Source organism: Stenella coeruleoalba (assembly GCF_951394435.1).
Source record: "Stenella coeruleoalba genome assembly, chromosome: 3".
Classification (NCBI taxonomy): domain Eukaryota; kingdom Metazoa; phylum Chordata; class Mammalia; order Artiodactyla; family Delphinidae; genus Stenella; species Stenella coeruleoalba.
In genome coordinates, this window is record NC_137148.1 from 105,666,028 (window position 1) to 105,688,830 (window position 22,803).

Consider the following 22,803-nt stretch of genomic DNA (forward strand, 5'->3'; position numbering starts at 1 on the left):
AATGCCATTGAATTGTACATGTTAAAATGGCTAAAATGGCAAACTGTTTTATTTACCTTTTACCATAAAAAAAAATCTTATGTGAGTAGCCAACCTTGGGAATAGAATTTTTAGTGTGTTTTAAAATATTATGAAAGAGGACTTCCCTGGTGGCGCACTGGTTAAGAATCCACCTGCCAGTGCAGGAGACGTAGGTTCAAGCCCTGGTCCGGGAAGATTACACATGCCGCAGAGCAACTAAGCCCATGTGCCACAACTACTGAGCCTGTGCTCTAGATCCCGCAAGCCACAACTACTTAGCCCGCGTGCCACAACTACTGAAGCCCGCGCGCCTAGAGCCCACACTCCGCAACAAGAGAAGCCACTGCAGTGAGAAGCCTGCGCACCACAATGAAGAGTAGCCCCCACTCGCTGCAACTAAAGCCCATGTGAGCAACAAAGATACAATGCAGACAAAAATTAATTAATTTTTAAAAAATTACAAAGGAAATTAATTGGATCTGGGAGCATATTTGTATAAGCATATTGAATTGCAACTCTACATGAAGTTGCAAGAAAAACTGATGGAATTCTGAACTGTAGCCAACAACGCATGTATTCAATTTGGACTTCTGCTTCTAGGTTTTAATGGCAAAATATGTAACTGGGAATACCACTGTATTGTTATGATTTTTATGAAAGGTTAAGTATATTCCATCATCTTTCCCTTCCTAAAAATGAAAATTCTGATAAATCATAAAAGTACAAAATATACATTTAGAACTTTTCAGGTGTTTATCTTCTATTTTTGTGTATGTTTAATCATAAGTAATATAATTAATGTATGTATAATTTATAAACATGCATTGGATGCTCAACTATTTTTGCTGATAAGGGTACACAATTTTATGTTTAGGGACTTCCCTGGTGGCACAGTGGTTAAGAATCCACCTGCTAATGCAGGGGACACTGGTTTGATCCCTGGTCTGGGGAGATCCTACATGCCGTGGAGCAACTAAACCCATGCGCCACAACTACTGAGCCTACGCTCTAGAGCCCACGAGCCACAACTACGAAAACCCACGCGCCTAGAGCCCATGCTCCGCAACAAGAGAAGCCACAGCAGTGAGAAGCCCCCGCACCCCAATGAAGAGTAGCCCCCGCTCACTGCAACTAGAGAAAGCCCATGCGTAGCAACGAAGACTCAACACAGCCAAAAATAAATAAAATAAATAAATTTATAAAAACACGTTAAAAATAAAAATGTTTAGAGGCTGTCCATTAGGAGGATATTGTCATTTAAAAAGCATTTTGTGAGTGGCATATCTTTAAAGTTGTATTTTTTCTGTGTTTTAGGCTGCTGGTCTTGGGCGTATGAAACCAAACACACTTGTCCTTGGATTTAAGAAAGACTGGTTGCAAGCAGATATGAGGGATATGGATATGTATATAAACTTATTTCAGTAAGTATCCTTTTTTTTTTTTAAGTAAGTATCCTTTTAATTCAGTAACTTAGTTGATTCAGAAAATATTAATTTTGAAAGCTTGCACTGGTTTTTGAAGTCTGTTTCTCATATAGTCTCTTCTAGTAGAAGCATAGAATGAAAATAATCATTTGGAAGTTATTTACATTTCTTTTTTTAAAATGCACTTACATGTTTGCTTTTCCACCCCCTTGAAGTATTAAGTTCTGCGTTTACTATTCACTTTTCAGTGGTATTTCCAATGATGTTTATAAGACAGCATAGTTTTGATTTACTTCACTTTAATTTCCTTCTTACAGGTTGTCTAATGAGTTCTTACCCTTTGGTTACTTTGTCTTTCTGATTTGAATCTATCCATGTTATTTTTGGATACGTATCTGTTTAATCTATTACAAAGGTGTTTTGGGAGTGAGTTATTTAATAAAAAGAATAAAATTTCTATTTTGTCATATTTTGTTTTTAATCTTGAAAAGTACCTTTTCTAGTATTCCTAGTATTTATTTAGCAAATCTCTTTATCTCATTCACACTGTTTTATAGAGGATAAGGATTCCCTCTTAGTACATCATACTTGAAGAGTAGTCTTTTTCTTGTCACAGATGCTGCTGAAATAGAACTGTTCACTCATTATAAAGTATTTCTTTATAAAAATTGTCATTTAAAAAAAATTTATATTTGGCAAAATAACTCTAGTACCAGATTCAAATCCTACTTCTCTGTGAATTTTTATCTGTTTATCCTTAACTCACTGGAGTTATTTCCCTTCCTGGAGCTCCTGTTGTATCTATTGGTAGAACCATATAATTATTTGCCTGTATCACATATAATGCTTTTGTTTTCATAGCTACCTTGAAACATCTTTGTGGAAGTAACCAGATCTCATACTTTACTTTCATAAATCTCTTTATATTCATTAGTAAAATATACGATACTTAAGATTTCCCAAGTAATTGTTAAATGGTTTTTAGTAAAATTCAAGCTCTGCTGGTTTGTCAGAGGTTGTGACTGGTCTTTGGCTTTGGGTTTGTTAACTTTTTCGTAAACAGCACTTCACTCTCCCTTTCTAATTCTGTAGTCTGTACTTTGTACGCATGGGGATTAGGGAAAGAAGGAGACTGTGAAAGAAAGACTACATCATGTGGGCTTTGAGCCAAAGAGCATGCTTTTTTTCTTTGAAGACGTAAGACCAGTGAGATGGAGTAATTATCCTAGAAAATAGAAAAAGTGACATTTTTGCAAATAATTCATTCATTATTAGTTGTAGTTTGTCATAATGGGAGCGCTGAAAGAAAGGAGTCTTTTCTGACACTGATCTTTTAGGAACTGAAGTGAATGTTTGCTCTGAGAGTCAAGTATTAATCCAAGTATTATATGTCAAGCAGCAGTTTAAAGATAGGTAAAATATTGCTCTCTGGTTTCTGGAACCATAGACATTGATGGCTATTTTAAAGCAGTGATACTGCTTACTCTTTTATCTTGTGACACTTATGTTCTGGTTGTGATTTTAAATACCTTGAACAGTTGAGGTATACTTTATTTACTATGTATATATTAACAGTATGGAGGGTCTGAAACTGCAAATCAACTTCTATAGCTTAAAGAAATTATATACATTATAGAAATTTCTATACCTTATAGCAAAAACATTTAGCTATTTTAGTCTGAAGTAGACTAAGAGCTATATTCACTGGATTTTCTTTAAGGAAATTGATTTTGATTCAATTACTTCATTAACTATTTTTTAAAATACTTGTAGTTATTTCTTCTCTAATAGTTAATTAGATCTTTCACAGTACAGCAGAGGAAGGTTAACATGTCTATTAATTTTTTCTCCAGTGAATCTGGAGAAAATATGGATGTCACTGTAATTTTTAAAGCATATTATAAGAATCAGATACTTAAAGCTGAAAGTAAATTTAGAGATCATCTACTATTGCCTTCATTTTATAGAGGAGAGAGACAGAAATTTTTGTGATTTAAAAGAATTTTTTTTTGTTTTTTTCTTGTTACAGTGACGCCTTTGATATACAATATGGAGTAGTAGTTATCCGCCTAAAAGAGGGTCTGGATATATCTCATCTTCAAGGACAAGGTAAATCTTGTTTGAAATACATTTTTTATCTTAAAAATATAAATTACTTTGTTAGAAAATTATATGTAATTCTACAAATTCTTTAATAATTTTAATATTTACCATCTAATATGTGTCATATACTTATTGTATGGCATTTTAAGATCAGATCTGATTGGCTCTACCAAAGTTTGGATTTTCTCTTTGTACCAACCTGAATGGTGGCTAGTAATTATTAATAGAATAAAATTCAATTCAAATCATAAGTTTAAGAGAAACAAACATTAGTTATGATTGTAGTTTGGCCAAAGTTATAAAACTACATGATAAATAAAATAATCAGAGGAAAACATTTTAGACATTTTCATGTTTATGGAAGATATACTTTGTACATAGAGGCATATTAATAATGAAAAACTAAACTTTGTTATATCATTTACTCTTTCTTCAGAAAAGACTATATTTTGTAACTTTCTCATTTTGAAGTAATTATAGATTCACAAAAATTTGTGTACCCTCCCTCCAGTTTCCCCCACTGGTAACATCTTATCTATAGTTCTGTATCAAAACCAGGAAATTGACATTGGGACAATTTACATAACTTATTCAGGTTTCACCGGTTTTACATACACTTGTATGTACAAATGTGCACACAAGCACATGTGTGTGGTTCTGTTTCACTTGTCACATATGTTGTTTCATGTAAGATACAGAGTTGTTCCATCACCACAGAGATCTCCCTTGTGCTACTGCATTATAGCTTCCATTCATACCCTTTCCCTGTTCTCTAACCCCTGACACCCACTGATCTCCTCTCAAACTATATAATTTTTTAAGCTTTTAAAACTTTTTTTTCATTAAGCTTAAAACCTGTTAAAGTATACTTAGCACTTTGGGCAACTTTATAAAAAGTATGGAAAATTCCATACCCTGTAATGATTTCCTTGTAGCTTAAAAAATACTGTAAGTTTAAGAAAATTTGTGTACCTAATATTTTATCCTTATCAATTAATTAACCAGGTCATCAAAATTAGCTAAGGCTAAATAGCTGAGAGGCATATAATGAACTTTCCTCATCTGTTCATGTATTTAAGCTGTTCTAATCCTCCCACTCCCCCCACCACTTTAAGGGTATTGTGCATTTCTGAAAGGAATGCTTTGAGGTCTTTATCCATGTAACACAAAAGTATGGCCTGCTGAAAATGCATTTTCTTACTCTGGAGTAGGCCTTGCAAAATACTATTTATTATGCTTGTTATGCTCTAACAGTAATTTTGGTTTAGGATACCTGTTAATAACTCTGCGTAATTATTAGTAGTGTTCCCTTTCACTCTCAAAAACATCAGAGTTTGGCTAATAAATGATATACTCTGTAATTTGCTGAGATTTAAATGTGATTGGAAGTTCAAGAAAATATTTTCACGTGTTTATAATCATAAGAATTGTTTTGAAAGTCTCCTTATTCATCATTAAGATTTGGAGACAGGAATTTGCTTTAGCACAGGGCTTAAGAGCATAGGCTGTAGAGTCAGATATGCTTTGCAAATTCCAGCTTTTTCTCTTAGTAGTTTTGTAGCTGGGGCAAATTTGTTGACTTCCAAGCCTCAGTTTCCTCATCTTTATTCATAAGGCTATTGTGAAGATACTGTCTGTGAAGCTCTTAGCATAGTGCTGGCACTGAGGCTTACATACTTTCTATTGTTATTTCTCTTAATATACACATATCAGTGATGAGGATTATGGACAGAAGATCAATTTCATATTATGTTTGTCTTTATGATAAATCTTTTTTATTGTGGAAGCTAAACGTTTACTAACTCCTTCCCAAAAAACAAAAAATGAAGAAAGTGCTTTAAAAATAGAGACGGCACTTTCACCATGAGCTTAGGAAAGAACTCTATCCCCTAGTTTTGGCTTTATAGTCATGGGCATAATTTTTCACTGTTGTCTGTCATCTTATATGTATATGAACATTTGTCACATCCTAAATTTTTTCATGTGTAAATGACTTTTAGAGTAGAGTTGGTTCACATTTTATACATCATTCTTTTGTGTACCAGATTCTTATGTTCTGTACATCTCACTCATTACTGATTCCCCATCACCTAATTCAAATGTCTGACAGTTAGTTGTGGCTAAAGATATTTAGTTGAATAGTCATTTCAAAATTGATTGTCACATTTGTTTATAATAAGAAATTATTCATTATAAACTTACCATTATCAACTTTGCTTAAAATTGTCATTTAATTGCTATTATACCATGATGCCCTCTTTTGTTAAAAGATTCAGATAACATTTTGAATACTTTATGTCTACAGAAGAATTACTGTCATCACAAGAGAAGTCTCCTGGTGTTAAGGATGTGGTACTAAGTGTGGAGTATAGTAAAAAATCAGATTTAGATACTTCTAAACCATCTAGCGAAAAATCCATTACACATAAAGGTAATTTTTATTCAAACAAGAAGTTTTATTAATGGTAATGTTTTAATTTTGGAAGAAATAGTTTTTATTATATGGTATGTCTTACAAAGTAACCAGTTCTCAAACGTGTATTGTTCATTTCTAGTTGCTCAGGTAAAATTTATGCCTTTCCAAAATGGCTACAAATGATTATTTTTAAGGTATTAAGTAGATCATAGAACAGAAACCATGCCAGTTTATTAAACATGCTCTTGTATGTTTTTATTTATACTTAATTTTAATTTGAAGCATAGATTAATCTGAACTTGGAAAGAAACATGGTAGTTTTGGAGTAATGTGTATATAGCATATGATAACACTGAAAGGAATGATGTTTATAAAATTAGTTTACATAATTTTTTTTGTAAATCAAGATACTTCAATACCAGGGGTTTTGTTTATGTGCTGAGATACTCAGAATATTTTTACATCTACTGTACCTGGTATTGTTCAGGTAAAACAATGTAGTAAAATATCAAGTGTAATTTTATTGCTCAATGTAGTCTCCTCCCAAGAAATGAGCAATTTACGTTTGTCTGCTGAACTGTTGGGCCATAATTACAGAAATAAATACTCCTGGTGGCTAATGTGGTTTAAGCCAAAAAAAGATTTCCAAATCTCCTGAGACTTCGGGATAATTTCATCCACAAATCTCTATGTCATGTTTATGAGAAGGAAAGAGGAATGACTTCCAAATCTTACTCTCCCACCCTCACTCTCCTACCTCTGTTCAGCCTAGTATCTCCATCTGTCCTACTCCCAGCTGACATGCAACAAGAAAAATCTGCACTGTAAATCATCAAACCGTATCATACTTTTGCTTCCTGTAAAATAATTACCATTCTTTTTCTGAAATTGATAACCTTGGACAACTCCTACCTCTGAAATCTCTTCTAGATTATTTAGAAGCATTAATGTTGCTTTTTTCTTTCCTCCTTATTTACCTTGTTTGCTTAGAGTAGTGGTAGTTGAGAGTTTAGTTGAGACCCATTTTCCATATCAATTCTTTGCTGGCTTGATTATAATCTTTTTTTTTCTATTTCACCTCAAAATTCTATAAACTGGTTCTGATAACTCTTCTTATGTTCCTGCATTTATTTTTAGTTTGTGGTATACATTCTTTCATTTCCTCTTGTTTGTTGTTGTTGTCATTTTCTCTTGCCTAAAACAGATCCTTTCTTTACGGAATCTGTTAGGAATTAACAGGTAAAACTATGATAGGAGGAGAAGTAATATATTTATCAGGCATCTACTGTTCCTCTCACATTGTAGTAGATGTTATCCATTCATTAGCTCATTAATGTATGTCACAATCTTATGAAGTCTATTTTTATAGAGTAGGGAACTGGGTCAGTACATTTCTACTCATCTTTTTATTATAAAAATGTAAACGCCTTTAACTTAGTTTAAATCATTTTTCAGTGTCAAGATTTCCTTGACATTTCTGAGCTCTTTGAAATGAATACAGAATGTCCATAGTTATATTTATGTTTTTTATCATCATTAAAAATAGATAATATCAAATATCTACTTTATATGAACAGTAATATTTAATACTATTAAATTAAATGTAATAATTGAAATGTTTCTTGTTCCATAACAGGCATAAAAATTAGCATTCAAAAATAGCATTTATTTTGTGCTTATTTTCTATTTAGCCAATTATTTTCAAAATTAGTACAGAAAATATAGGAAAGTTTATATAATTTTAAACGTCTTCAGAATTATAAACATTCTGGTATAGTTATTATATTTCGTACGTCTGTCTTATTGAGGCATGCAGTATGCAGAGGGACAGAAAGAGTACCCTTTGAATATATGTTTTGTGCTAGGCACTGAGCTGAGTGCATTAATGCTTGCAATATGACAACCTTAAGAGGTAGGTATTGTTCACCCTTTTAACAAATGAGGAAAGTGAGGAGTTAAGTAAAGTAACTAGCTTAAGGTCACACAGCTAGAAGAAGGGTTAGAGGTAATCTTGGAATACTGGGAGTCTGACTCAAGAGCCCACTGCAGTGTACTCTTTCCTGTCCAAGTTGGGAGTTTTATGTGCCTTAAACAAATAGTACAGCTTAGAATAGGAAAAAAATTTCAGATTAGGAAAACTATTAACCCTAGGAAATATTTATAGGTATGTAAATGGACCAACATATGCTATATACATGCATGTACACACACACGTGTATATATGTGTATGTGTATATATATATATATATACACACATATACATATATGTATATATATAAATTTATGTATTTGAAAAATCACTCCTGTATAACCTGGCATTTTATATAAACCAAAAGACTCTTGTCTCTGATCAAATTCCTAAATATTTCAAGTGGTGATTAATTTTTACAAATATCAAATATATCTATTAAGTGCTTCTAAAATTCCTTGTCAGTCATTTGCACAGTGATGCAGTGGCATGTTTGAAATTTATGTATTACTTGCAACATCAGTTTTATAATATCATATTTCTACTTTATAAGCCAGAGCAACTAATTTCAAGTATGAAAGTTTAAAAGTTTAAAAATTCTAAAGTTTTTGTCCGTTTTACAGGAATGAAATTTAGGGGTGGGTGTTACTCAGTAGCCCTGTTGGAGGAGTCTAAAATATGTTTGCTTTTTCAAATCCTGAACACTCAGTGTAGAAAATATCTTCAGTCTTAATTATTTTTCACACTGTTTCTTCATACTGTGTTTTATTTATAAATGTGTTCTAGTTACATTTTCATTATTTTATTAATAAGAAGGCAATTAACTTATATTTTGTGTTTTTTAAACATAATCTAGATGAGGAAGAGGATGGCAAGACTCCAACTCAACCACTGTTGAAAAAAGGCAGGCATTTTTCATCATTTTATTTTAATCCTTTTTCTCATACTGTTAATTCTTTAACTCCAATCTTATTATTTTCTTCCTTTACCTTGGTTTTTATTTCCATGGTGAGGTGATGTTACAGTTTTTTATTAAATGCAGATTAGAAAAATTATCATTAGGCCAACTAAAGCATTAAATTACCCCAGGAAAAGGTGATATATCAAAGACAAATTCCTTTAAATCAAAGACAAATTCTTTTAAGTCATGGTAGTATTTCAGAAATATTCAAATCCTGAAAGTCAGTATTTTAATTTTTAAATTTAAACTGCATGGTTTAGATGATAAGTAGAGACACTGAAATAGGTTTATTTACAGTGTCACTTGCATTCTTTACCATCAGTTGTACCCAGCCAAGTCCTTAATTTTGATACTAATATATTTCTCATTTCAAAAATTACAATATTTCTCACAGTCCTGCTGCGTTTGGGAGATACAGTCATGTCAACGTACATGAATTTTATGAGAAGGAGATAGAGGTGAGAGTTATGGAGCAGTGTGGTTTGGTAGCCATATTATTTCATCATGCAAAATCATTCGTCATGTTTTGCGTACATCATGGCAGCATGAAAAGTGAATGACAGACATTCTACAAAAGTGATCAGACTTCCTTCTGTGGATTTATGCTTTTAAAATTTGGTGTAGGGATTTCATTATAGTCATTTGCTTGCTCACAGAGTCGGTGCTGATTTTTTTTTTCTTCCTTTTTAATTCCTGGGGATACATAATGGGAACTCCCTTGATAAATTGTTCTTTAGACCTACAGTAGATGGGTGCCCTTCCTAGGAGTTCCCACAGTCTTTCTGTGATTCAAAGAAAGATGTGGTGGTTATATGGCTTTAGAATTGGGCCTCACATATTGAGGGGACAAAAGTTAGGTATAGATGAGGGAGTTTTTCCTTAGACTGAGAGGTTTCATTGTGATAACTGCATGACTGTATTGATATGTCTCCCATTTCTTTCTGTCTTTTATATTACAGATAACGTTACATTTAAAATTTTTTTTGAGCTTTGAATTATTGAGAAACCAGATTACAAAAGAAATTATGTTCATGGAACGGGCATAAGCTTAATTTGCCCAGTTAGCCTGAAACAGCTTTTCAAAAATCAAAATCTAGCGATCATAATTTTCTTTAGTAGTTTTTATGATTCTCTTTCATTCAGAATGCTTCAAAATATTAGAAATTAGGCAAGATAATTTGGATGAGTTTCGGTATTATAGAGATATTCTTTATCTGTAACCCTTTTAAAAGTATATTTAAATTGTAAACAACTATAACCTTATGATTGATGTCATATATACAACTACATTATAAACATTTGAATATACAAAAGTTAGGGAACTATGGGAATTTAGCAAAATATACTTTAATATTTACCTTCTCCCTAATATCTTATTTTTCTGCTTGATCCTTCAGAACCCAAAGGCCCTGCTGTGCCTTTAAATGTAGCTGACCAAAAGCTTCTTGAAGCCAGTACACAGTTTCAGAAAAAACAGGGAAAGAACACTATTGATGTCTGGTGGCTTTTTGATGATGGAGGTAAGGTTGCTAATATATGTTTTTAAGAAGTTTAAATTTTCTGAAGTTTTGGGGGTAGTACTAGGAAGTGGTATATACTCTTCATTGACCCCATTCCCGTTAAGCCAGGTCCCCCAAAGCAACAGGATTAGTTCCAGAATCAGGCATCACACTTTGTTGTCCTGTCCCTTCAGTATCCTTCAAATTGAAAGTTGCTCAGTCCTTCCTTGAGCTTCATGACTTTAACATTATTTTTAGATATTACAGACCATTTTGTACCAATGTCATTTGATTTGGAGTGCTTTTTAATGATTCATCATAATTAGTTTCTGTGGGTAGAAATATCACAGAAGTGATGCTGTGCCCTTCTGTCTGCGTCTTATCAGGTGGCATAGTGTTGATTTGTCTCATCACTGGTGAAGGTAGCTTTGACCATTGAGTAAGGTGGTTTTCCCAAGGTTTATATACCGAAAACTTATCGTTACCCCCTTTCATGATTATGATATTTGGGGCATGGGGAGTTACTTTGAGACTATGCACATATACCATCATTACTGCTATTTTTGGCACCATCTTTAGCATCCATTGATATTTCTGCCTGAATTTATTCTTGCTGTTACGATTGTTGTGGTGTGTTTGTGGTGTCCAAATGGTGATTTTTCCAATCCTGTCATTTCTTCATTTATTAGTTGGTGTTTAACTATAAAGAGGAGCTTTCTCTTTACTTCTGTGTGGACTTATGGATTCCTGTTTTATTCAGTGGATTATGATTTTTTCATTCTCATAGTTTGTTTTGATGTTGTCCCAGATTTGGCCAGCAGTATTCTCTTTAGGATAACTTCTGTGTCCATTTGTCATGTCCAAATCATTCTGTATTTTCTGATAAAATAAGACATTCCAGGCTCAGTTTTGTACTTTACCTACACGAACACTTGAATCACCCTTTATCCAAAGAGGCTTGATTCCTTTTAGTGGAGAATGGTATTTAGAAACAAAGGTCAGGGCATTAGAAATGCCCGTTTCTACTAGGGTGTGACTGCTCCCAGGCCCTCTTAGTGGATAGATGTAGGAAACACACCCCCCCACCCCCCCACACACACACCTATTTGTATATACAGGTATAGATTGAAACCACTTCCATTGCAACACTGCAGGGTTCGCTCCAGCTTCTCCCTTTTTATGTTTCTCATTCCATTGAGAAACATGGCTCCCGTTAGCTTCAGTGAATACTCTCTTTTCCTCAGTCCTGATATAACCAGTCTCCCTACCCTGCCAGGCCACTATCTCATTTCTTTGACTTCCTCGCATGGGCCCTGACTCCACTGGGCCTCTCTCCTTATTCAGGCCAAGTGGCTTTTTGACTGAATTATTAAGGAAGGACTAAAAGAACAAAAGAACAATTTTCTTTCATATTGAGTTATAATAAAGGTGTTTTTAGCAACTAACTTGAATTAAAAGTTCTTAATTGAGAAATTAGTGTTTTAATAAGTGATTTGTTATATTTTTATGATTCAGGTTTGACCTTATTGATACCTTATCTTCTGACTACCAAGAAAAAGTGGAAAGACTGTAAGATCAGAGTATTCATTGGTGGAAAAATAAACAGAATAGACCATGACCGGAGAGCGTAAGTCTGTTTTAAATTGATGGGCATTTATCTAGTAGTACTTCATTATTTCAATATAGATTTGATAGGGATAACAATTAGACAACACAGAAAATGTCAGTCATGTTGCTCTGTTCTGTAGTGAAGCTGAAAAGTCTAGTTAAACAAGTAAAACCTCATTCTCTTTTAGTCTTAACGTTTAAGTTTAGATTCTTGGTTTTACTTATATGTAATATTTTTTAACATATTGACATTTTAGAAAATCTTTATTAAATACTTGCAGCATCAAAGTGTTAAGCAGCCTTTTTTAAAAAGAAAAATCAGGGTAAAAAATACACAAAAGTGATATTTTTATATGCATTATATTTTGTAGACTTCTAGACAACAGAAATGCAGGATGGCATTGTCCATTTTCTTATTTCTGTCTGTCCTGTCACAATTCTAGTTCTGGTTTCATTGCTTCTCTAAGTACACTGTGTCTCATCTCTGATCATTTCGTAATATATCATGCATATTGCTCCCAGTTTCACGTTTCTAAAGCAAAGCTTTGATCATGTGATGCCTCTGCCCCAAATATTTTTAACTTCTTCTCTGTTACACACCACAGAGAGTCTAGGCGATAGGGCCCTTTACAATCTGTCCTCCTGTTTCCTTTCTGTCTATATCTCCTATTCCCCCAAATACGCCTTGTACTTCAGTTTACATTTCTACATCTGCTCTAAACAAACATATGATTTCAGACTTTCACTTCTTTGCCTGCTCTCATCTGTCTACTACAAATAGTTCTTCACTTGCCTCCTCCCTTCTCTGTTAAAATAACTCCATTCTTTAAAACCCCAGTACTTATTGTCACCTTCCTTATAACGCCTTCCCTGTTTCTTTGTAGTTGTTACATTCCCTTCCTGAAACACGATATACTTGATACCAATCATTACATTCTGAGGCTTGAATTATTTTCTTATCTTAGATTTGAGTTTTGTGGGTCCTATAACACATATTAGGCACTTAGTAGATTTACACTGGAGTTGAGCTAAGTGTTTATACATTTCAAATCATGAATTATGCAAGAAATACTAGTAATTTAAAAGTTAAACCTATAGCTTGTTTGTTTTCTGTTACCTTAATTTAGAAAACTCATTTTATTAAAAATAAAATCCTGTTTTGTTAATTGTTTCAACTTTTTTATTGTTACCACCAAAGTTTAATTGCCAACTCTGCCTCCAAAAAGGTATTTATTTACTGAAAAATTAGAGGCTTATTGGAGCTCCTTTTCACGTTTGTCCCAGTTTTAAAAAAAAAAAAAAAAAAAAAGCTGTGAACTTAATCTGCCATCAGTTATAGCTTCAGTTTTGCCCGAAAAGTCAGAGTTGGACTAATTTTAAAATAACTGTTTACTAGTTTTTACTGAAATACATATACTTACCAATATAATTTGACTAAAATTAACTTTAAAAAAACTAGTTGCCATTCAGATTTCATTATTAATGTCTTGCTCTGTCCATTCATTATTGGATACTAAGGAGAGATTCAGAGAAAGTAAAAGAATACAACACAAGTTTCTACTCAGAATTTAGATGTCTACTTTGTAAGTTAATTCAGATGGACTCTGTTTAGTACCTATCGATTCAGCCATAAATAGAATAAGAATACTTCTATATACACCCTTCATGTGTCTCAATGCTTTGTTCTAGGATGGCTACTTTGCTTAGCAAGTTCCGGATAGACTTCTCTGATATCATGGTCTTAGGAGATATTAATACTAAACCAAAGAAAGAAAAGTAAGTTATTGGATTAATTACTTTGTATAAATTTCTGATTCTTTTATGGATGACCTACTCAGACATGCTAACAGATCATTTAACTTAAACTAATTACCTGGGGACTTTGCCTGCTGTTAGTTACATGTGAAGTCAACTTGTTTTTAATCTAGCAGATAGTTGGCATGCCTATTGCAGATATTGAAGTAAGTCTAAAGGGTTTTTGATATTTAGAGAAGAATTCAATTACTGATTTACCAGTAGTTTTTGAAAATCATTAGTGCCACAGAAATTCCACATGGTTCTTTAAATTTCCATTGTTCATTATGACCACTCAGTCCTTACTCCACATGTGTAACACTTTCCACTATTTTGTTTTTTTACTGAAATAGGGAAAAAAATAAATCTAAGAATTTGCCTATAGTAATTGCATTCAGAATTCTCAAGAGTCAAAGAAAAGTAGACTTGTGGACTATTCTACCTGGAAATGGTATATGGAAGTTGTTATAATTATATGTATTTATATTACTGTACATAATTTTAATTACTTTCAGATATATGTTGAATATCTGATGAAGCTGGTATAAAGAATTCATTTTAAGTAGAGAACAGTAAGGTATACCTTGTAAGGTTGTAGTCAGGGAGACATTTTTTTCTCTTATAGAAGAATATATACTAGGAGATTTGTATGAGACTGGTTCTGAAAAATATGTTTTTCACATTCATAGAGGTTTAGAATGCTGTTCATGTTCTTCCACTATCTTTTTTGTCCTTTTTAGTATCTTTGGACCTACAGCTTAATTCTGGATCTTAAATGTTTAATATCTGCCCTTTCCTCCCTTCAAAATGTTCTAGTACCTCTTCTTACACTACTTCTCTTCAGTGGTACTTGAACTGGGAAAGCAATTGAGTGTTTTGAGTAAAGGAGTAACACAATTAGACTTAATGTTTAACAGGATCATTTTGGCTAATGTGATGAAATTTATTTAGGTTGGTGGGCTGGGGTATAGGAGTAGGGGCACATACAAGGAAACCTGCACTAGCAGTTAAAATTGCAGTTCTTTTATTATGAATATGATTCTAAATTTCTAACCAGTTAGAGAAACTAGTGATTGCTATTTTCAAAATAAATTGCCAGAGTGATTGTTATAGTCAGAGTATGGAAGGGAGCACGATGGTTGGAAAACACTAACTTCTATAGTTATAATTACACTAACTTTTCAAGTTATAATTTAGTGTTTAAGATCTTACTGTTAAGTAATTCAGCATAAGGTTAATTATCTGTATTCTGTTTTTCTAAGTATTGTAGCTTTTGATGAAATGATTGAGCCATACAGACTTCATGAAGATGATAAAGAACAAGATATTGCAGATAAAATGAAAGAAGATGAACCATGGCGAATAACAGATAATGAGCTTGAACTTTATAAGACCAAGGTATTCTTTCTCTCCTGCTTCCTTTTCATTAATCTTCCATGTGATTTTTTTAAAAAATAACTTAAGACATATGTATCAAGAACTGCAGTGGGACATTAAAAGGATCATACACCATAATCAAGTGGGGTTTCTCCCAGGAATGCAAGGATTCTTCAGTATTTGCAAATCAATCAGTGTGATACACCATATTAACAAATTGAAGGAGAAAAAGCATATGATCATCTCAATAGATGCAGAAAAAGTTTTCGACAAAATTCAACACCCATTTATGATAAAAACCCTCCAGAAAGTAGGCATAGAAGGAACGTTCCTCAACATAATAAAGGCCATATATGACAAACCCACAGCCAACATCGTCCTCAATGGTGAAAAACTGAAACCATTTCCTCTAAGATCACGAACAAGACAAGGTTGCCCGCTCTCACCACTATTATTCAACATAGTTTTGGAAGTTTTAGCCACAGCAGTCAGAGAAGAAAAAGAAATAAAAGGAATCCAAATCGGAAAAGAAGAAGTAAAGCTGTCACTGTTTGCAGATGACATGATACTATACATAGAGAATCCTAAAGATGCTACCAGAAAACTACTAGAGCTAATCAATGAATTTGGTAAAGTAACGGTACAAAATTAATGCACAGAAATCTCTAGCATTCCTATACACTAATGATGAAAAATCTGAACGTGAAATTAAGGAAACACTCCCATTTACCACTGCAACAAAAAGAATAAAATATCTAGGAATAAACCTACCTAAGGAGACGAAAGACCTGTATGCAGAAAATTATGACACTGATGAAAGAAATTAAAGATGATACAAATAGATGGAGAGATATACCATATTCTTGGATTGGAAGAATCAACATTGTGAAAATGACTCTACTACCCAAAGCAATCTACAGATTCAATGCAATCCCTATCAAACTAACAATAGCATTTTTCACAGTACTAGAACAAAAAATTTCACAATTTGTATGGAAACACAGAAGACCCAGAACAGCCAAAGCAATCTTGAGAAAGAAAAACGGAGCTGGAGGAATCAGGCTCCCTGACTTCAGACTATACTACAAAGCTACAGTAATCAAGGCAGTATGGTACTGGCACAAAAACAGAAATATAGATCAATGGAACACGATAGAAAGCCCAGAGATAAACCCATGCACATATGGTCACCTTATCATTGATAAAGGAGGCAAGAATATACAGTGGAGAAAAGACAGCCTCTTCAATAAGTGGTGCTGGGAAAACTGGACAGGTACATGTAAAAGTATGAAATGGGAACACTCCCTAACACCATATACAAAAATAAACTCAAAATGGATTAAAGACCTAAATGTAAGGTCAGACACTATCAAACTCTTAGAGGAAAACATAGGCAGAACACTCTATGACATAAATTACAGCAAGATCCTTTTGAACCCACCTCCTAGAGAAATGGAAATAAAAACAAAAATAAACAAACGGGACCTAATGAAACTTAAAAGCTTTTGCACAGCAAAGGAAACCATAAACAAGATGAAAAGACCACCCTCAGAATGGGAGAAAATATTTGCAGATGAAGCAACTGACAAAGGATTAATCGCCAAAATTTACAAGCAGTTCATGCAGCTCAATATCAAAAAAAACAAACAACCCAATCCAAAAATGGGCAGAAGACCTAAATAGACATTTCTCCAAAGAAGATATACAGATTGCCAACAAACACATGAAAGGATGCTCAACATCATTAATCATTAGAGAAATGCAAATCAAAACTACAATGGGATATCATGTCACACCGGTCAGAATGGCCATCATCAAAAAATCTACAAACAATAAATGCTGGAGAGGGTGTGGAGAAAAGGGAACACTCTTGCACTGTTGGTGGGAATGTAAATTGATACAGCCACTATGGAGAACAGTATGGAGGTTCCTTAAAAAACTGAACATAGAACTACCATATGACCCAGCAATCCCACTACTGGGCATATACCCTGAGAAAACTGTAATTCAAAATCATGTACCAAAATGTTCATTGCAGCTCTATTTACAATAGCCAGGACATGGAAGCAACCTAAGTGTCCCATCAACAGATGAATGGATAAAGATGTGGCACATATATAAGATGGACTATTACTCAGCCCTAAAAAGAAACGAAATTGAGTTATTTGTAGTGAGGTGGATGGACCTAGAGTCTGTCATACAGAGTGAAGTAAGTCAGAAAGAGAAAAACAAATACCGTATGCTAACACATATATATGGAATCTAAGAAAAAAAAAATAGTTCATGAAGAACCTAGGGGCAAGACAGGAATAAAGACACAGACCTACTAGAGAATGGACTTGAGGATATGGGGAGGGGAAAGGGTAAGCTGTGACAAAGTGAGAGAGTGGCATGGACATATATACACTACCAAACGTAAAACAGATGGCTAGTGGGAAGCAGCCGCATAGCACAGGGAGATCAGCTCGGTGCTTTGTGACCACCTAGAGGGGTGGGATAGGGAGGGTGGGAGGGAGGGAGACGCAAGAGGGAAGAGATATGGGAACATATGTATATGTATAACTGATTCATTTTGTTATAAAGCAGATACACACCATTGTAAAGCAATTATACTCCAATAAAGATGTTAAAAAAAAAAAAACTGCAGTTGGTTATGAGAGGAACCAGTGGTGTAAACTAAATCTACTTTAAGTTGTAACTATATTTGGATAGTGCAAAGCATTAATTTTTTTTAAAATTCTGGAAAGATATTTTTATTATACCAAAATTGATTTTGGTTTCTTTTTGTCTACTTAATAGCTTTATGAACCAGGGTAAATTCCAGTTTTCAAAAGGTCTAGTAATGACGTTGTTCTGTTTTATTTCAGACATACCGGCAGATCAGGTTAAATGAATTATTAAAGGAACATTCAAACACAGCTAATATCATTGTCATGTAAGTAATACCTATACAAAGATTTCCTTGGGTATTCACTTTATGATAATTCAATTAGGATTCATTTCTATTACCAAGTATATATAACATCCATAATGACTTTGTGGTTATGAGGAAAAATACTTATTAAATATACTTTGCTTTAAGCATATGAAAAAATCATTTAAGATAGGAGGAAAGAAAAACAAAAACATTAAGCTTGCATGAATCTAAGTACTTCTTTATCATAATAGTTTAATCTGCAATTTTTCCTTTATCCTTTTTCCCACTTTTAAAAAATCCTTTAGCTTTGGAAACACCACAGCATAGCCATCAACATTTGTGGGGTATGAGGGCTGCAAATTAAAACGTCGATCCCAGGCAGCTTCTTCATAGAAATAACTCCATCAAGTTACGTGGAGGATTAAATTTAAAAAGTAGTTCCTATCTCAATTCCCACCAAGTTCCCACACACAAAATTTACATCTGAACGCACTGTCTTCACATTGCATCGGTGCTTATGCTTACTCTGGCTTTTCCTCCACTAAACCAGGTTAGCTAGATCTTTCTTGAACCCAAATTTTCTCAGTCCTGGAGCCTGGGCCCTTATATAGGTGAAGAAGGCTCAGATCTCTGAAACATGCCAAATGATGAAATAAAGTAATACCAAAGGATTGTTAGTTTGATTAACAACAAATATTTAATACACCAGAAAATTTCAGATTTTGCTGATGATAATTAAGTATCTGTAATGGAAGTCACTAAAACATAGAAAGCTGGAGAGAGACACTCTGTGGAGCAACTGGACATACTATCACTATGTACAAATGGAAATGAGAGTCCAGAGAGAGATAAAGGAAATTGAACATTAATATGTAGAATTATGTTTGAATTTCATTTGTCCATGTATAGATACCACCATTGAAATTCAGATAGAAGACTTTCTATCTAAAAGAATTCTAAGGGGAAATTTGAGGTTTAATGTTAGATACCAAATGTGTTAGGGTTTATAGAAATATTTATATGCTATTCTTATTTTTGAGAAATATTTTGTTCAAACTTGAAAAAAATAGGAATAATTATATGTGAGTATAGTAGTTACTACACTATATTCAGAATTTCCCTGCACTCAAAAATATTCTGTAACTATAGTAATTTTTAGTTACTATTACTGTGACTTAATTTGTAATTCTTACTACATTTTATTCTTCTCAACGTAAATGCATTGTCTAATTTCCTTTCTTTTTTTGATAACCAGGAGTCTCCCAGTTGCACGAAAAGGTGCTGTGTCTAGTGCTCTCTACATGGCATGGTTAGAAGCTCTATCCAAGGACCTACCACCAATTCTCCTAGTCCGTGGGAATCATCAGAGTGTCCTTACCTTCTATTCTTAAATGTTCTGTCTGCACAGTGGACAGCCCTCCAGACGGTACTTCAGTGCCTAGTGAAGTAACTGCTATCACTGAAATCTTCAATGACACGTTAACATCACAATGGCAAACTGACTTATTTTCACTATTTCATTAATTTGAAAGCACACAGAGAAGTTGCTCCATTGCTATGTGTATGGAGACTTCAGTTTTAGTCAATTCCTTATCTCTATCTTAGTGAATGATGATTCCTTGTTGTTGGACTGAAGCTTGTGAGAGTAAAGTTTTCCTTTGCTACTTGAATAGCAATAAAAGTGTGTTAGTTTTTGATTGATGAAAGGAGTACAAAAAGCCTTTAGCCTTGAGGTGCCTTCTGAAATTAACCAAATTTCATCACTATATCCTCTTTTATAAATTTGTAGAATGTCAAACTTTGCCTTCAGCTATTTTTATTTCTAGTCTCTTTCACCTTAAAATAAAATGGACACTGCTTTTCTTTTTCAATTGACCAATTAGTGTTGAGTACTGTATGTTTTCTATTACTTTTGTAAAGGTGTCTGTCAGATATTAAAGGTGAGAATTAGGGCGAGTTAATGAAAATGCAAGAAAAAAAATGGGAACCAAAAAGTGACCCCAAGTTTAGGTTTTCATGAATCTGTATCAATGTAGATCTAGGGGAAAAAAGGCCAAATAGACTTCTTTTTTTTAAACCTCTAATTGGCTGTTATTTATATCTTATTTGATTACTATTTCTTGAAACCTTAGGGAAGGTTGAAGATTTATCCAGTACTTCTATATACCATGCTGAAAAATCACATATTGTCATTCTTTAGACAAAAATCTTTAAGATCGTTAGACAAAAGTCTTTAAGATCGTTTGTATTTATTAGAAGAAAGATCTGTCCTAATTTAGAGTTTTCCTCAAATCTGAGGAACTTTTACGAAATGCTAGAAGACTTTTCTGGAGGAAAATTAGACAAAGCATTGTTGTTTAATAGAATATTTCAATAAACACATGGAATATCACTATATCATCCTTTTTATAAATAATTAAAATATTTAGTGTTTCATTGAATGGTTAAATGGACCACTGGTTTCTTAGTGAAATGTTTTTAGGCTCAATTCATTCAATTGTCAAGCTCATAGTCTTAATTAATATACTCAGGTTTGAACAGATTATTCTGAACATTTAAATTTAATCCATTCTTAATACTTTAAAACTTTTGTGTTAAGAAAAACTGCCAGTTTGTGCTTTTGAAATGTCTGTTTTGACATCATAGTCTACTAGTACCGTTTTGACAGTGCATTATGTACTGTTACTAAAAGCTTTATATGCAATTATTAATGTGAAGTTTTCCATTTTTTATTCAAGGAAGGATTTCCTAGAAACATTTCAAGGGATAATATGTCTACATATCTGTATGTGTGTGTGTATATGTATATGCATACACAGATGCATATGTGTATTTATAATGACATGTTGCTGGTTTTTTGCATTTTAAAGTGATCAAGATTCATCAGATTATATTTTTTTGTTTCAGTAAACATGAGTTCACAGATTGAAAGACAGGTTTCATGGAGAAGAAAGGTGATCATTTGAAGGGCATATAACTTCACACAGTTATCATTCAGTTAGAAAATGGAGAACATTTCATCTAAAGTACTGTTCAGTGTGTTCATTGGTATAAGTTTCACTGGTGCAGAGTTTATGTAGGTTTTCATGAATCTTGATAGAAATCTATAAAATTACTACTGTTGTTCAGTAGTGCAATATTTTTGCTGCATGAGTATGAACTAAGTTAACACCATAAAAGAGATCTGATAATAATTTTAAATTCAGAATGTTAAGAGAATGAGGTAATTGTTTTTCTAACAGTTTTTTCCAATGTTATAACTCATAGCATTGTACCATTTATTGGAGGTTTTGTAGTGTTTGGAGGGAAAGACAGTAGAAATGTCATATTATTCAGTAAACAATATGTTTGAACTTTTAAAATGGTTAATAGGGCATAACTGAGTGCTGCTATCTTGAAATGTGCACAGGTACACATACTTTTTTTTTTTTTAAGTTTTTCCCATTCAGGAAAACATCATTGTGATCTATACTGCAGGAACCAAATGTCGTGCATCATACATATGTGTATAAAGTACATAAAATATATCTAAATATGCATAATGGGGGAGGGTAATATTGTCTGTGAAATAATGTTAAGAAGCTTTTCACTTTAAAAAATAATGCATTACTTTCACTTAACACTAGATACCAGGTCAAAATTTTCAAGGTTGTTGTAGTGCTCTAATAAATTTCAGCAATTAATTCTTAGAGATGCTAGCTAGTGTTGAGGCTATTCTACTCTATTTTATTTATGCTGAATTTCATTATTTTAATGCCAAAATTTTTTAAGTTCTAATCATTGGTGATAACTTGGAAATAAATAATTATGTAATGGCATATGACACGTCATTATTTCTATAGGTAAAAATTCAGTGGGTTTAGAGAATGGTGGTGTTAAGGTGATTATTAACAGTTAATTAAATCAAATATTTATTTGTTACATTATTTCATTTGTATTTTAGGTTTCCTTTTACATTCTTTTTTTATGCTTTCTGACATTACATATTTTTAAAGACTATGGAAAAATAATTTAAAGATTTGAGCTCTGGTGGATGTTTATCTACTAAGTTTGAAAATGTAATATTTTGATAATACTGTACTATAACTGTCACAGAAATGCTTTTCTAATGTTTTACTGTTGAGTATTGCAGTTGCTGCTTTGTACAGAGGTTACTGCAATAAAGGAAGTGGATTCATTAAAACAATTTAATGTCTACTCTTATATTTTATAAATCTATGTCAACTTTGTGATTTAACCACATTTATACAATTTACTTCATGGATGTCTGAGTTTTTAAAATGGCTTTAATACTTTAAAGTATTAAAATACTTTACTTTAATATTCACGCCTTGGAAAAGTTGTTTGAAATTTTTCACTATCCTTAAGCCTTTGGAATAATCACTAGTTATATTGACAGTGAGACTGAGCCATATCAGATGCAGCTCATTTTGATATTTTGTAAATGATTTAACTTTTCTAATTCTGCTTTGTCTTTTGGTTAAATCACATGGTTATGAATGAGGAAACTAGAAGATTAAAATGGATTCATAGCCCCTGAGTATAATCTGATTCTTTTCTAAGATTTTTGGCAAAGCTAATTTACAGTTTTACAAAGCATTTTCACTTTATCATTTGAACATTACAGTAGGTGTGTTATACATTCAGGATAGCTATTTCTCTCTCTTCTACTATTTAGCTTGGAGCATTGTAGCAAATTCCCAAGGTCATGTCA

At 33.0% G+C, this 22,803-nt stretch overlaps 1 protein-coding gene and 1 long non-coding RNA gene across 2 annotated transcripts in view; one reads left to right on the forward strand and one right to left on the reverse strand.

Moving 5' to 3' along the window:
- SLC12A2 (solute carrier family 12 member 2) overlaps window positions 1-22,426 on the forward strand; it is a 109,170-nt gene extending 86,744 nt beyond the window's left edge. Inside the window, exons 18-27 of the mRNA XM_079918583.1 lie at window positions 1,336-1,442; window positions 3,475-3,554; window positions 5,854-5,979; window positions 8,790-8,837; window positions 10,292-10,414; window positions 11,909-12,020; window positions 13,691-13,777; window positions 15,058-15,193; window positions 18,040-18,107; window positions 19,345-22,426. Of these exons, the coding sequence (XP_079774709.1) occupies window positions 1,336-1,442; window positions 3,475-3,554; window positions 5,854-5,979; window positions 8,790-8,837; window positions 10,292-10,414; window positions 11,909-12,020; window positions 13,691-13,777; window positions 15,058-15,193; window positions 18,040-18,107; window positions 19,345-19,480 (1,023 nt within the window). The 3' untranslated portion in view covers window positions 19,481-22,426. The remainder of the gene's footprint in view (window positions 1-1,335; window positions 1,443-3,474; window positions 3,555-5,853; window positions 5,980-8,789; window positions 8,838-10,291; window positions 10,415-11,908; window positions 12,021-13,690; window positions 13,778-15,057; window positions 15,194-18,039; window positions 18,108-19,344) is intronic.
- The window catches only part of LOC307184808, a 38,018-nt gene that overhangs the window by 7,328 nt on the left and 7,887 nt on the right, over window positions 1-22,803 (reverse strand). The window lies entirely within an intron of this gene.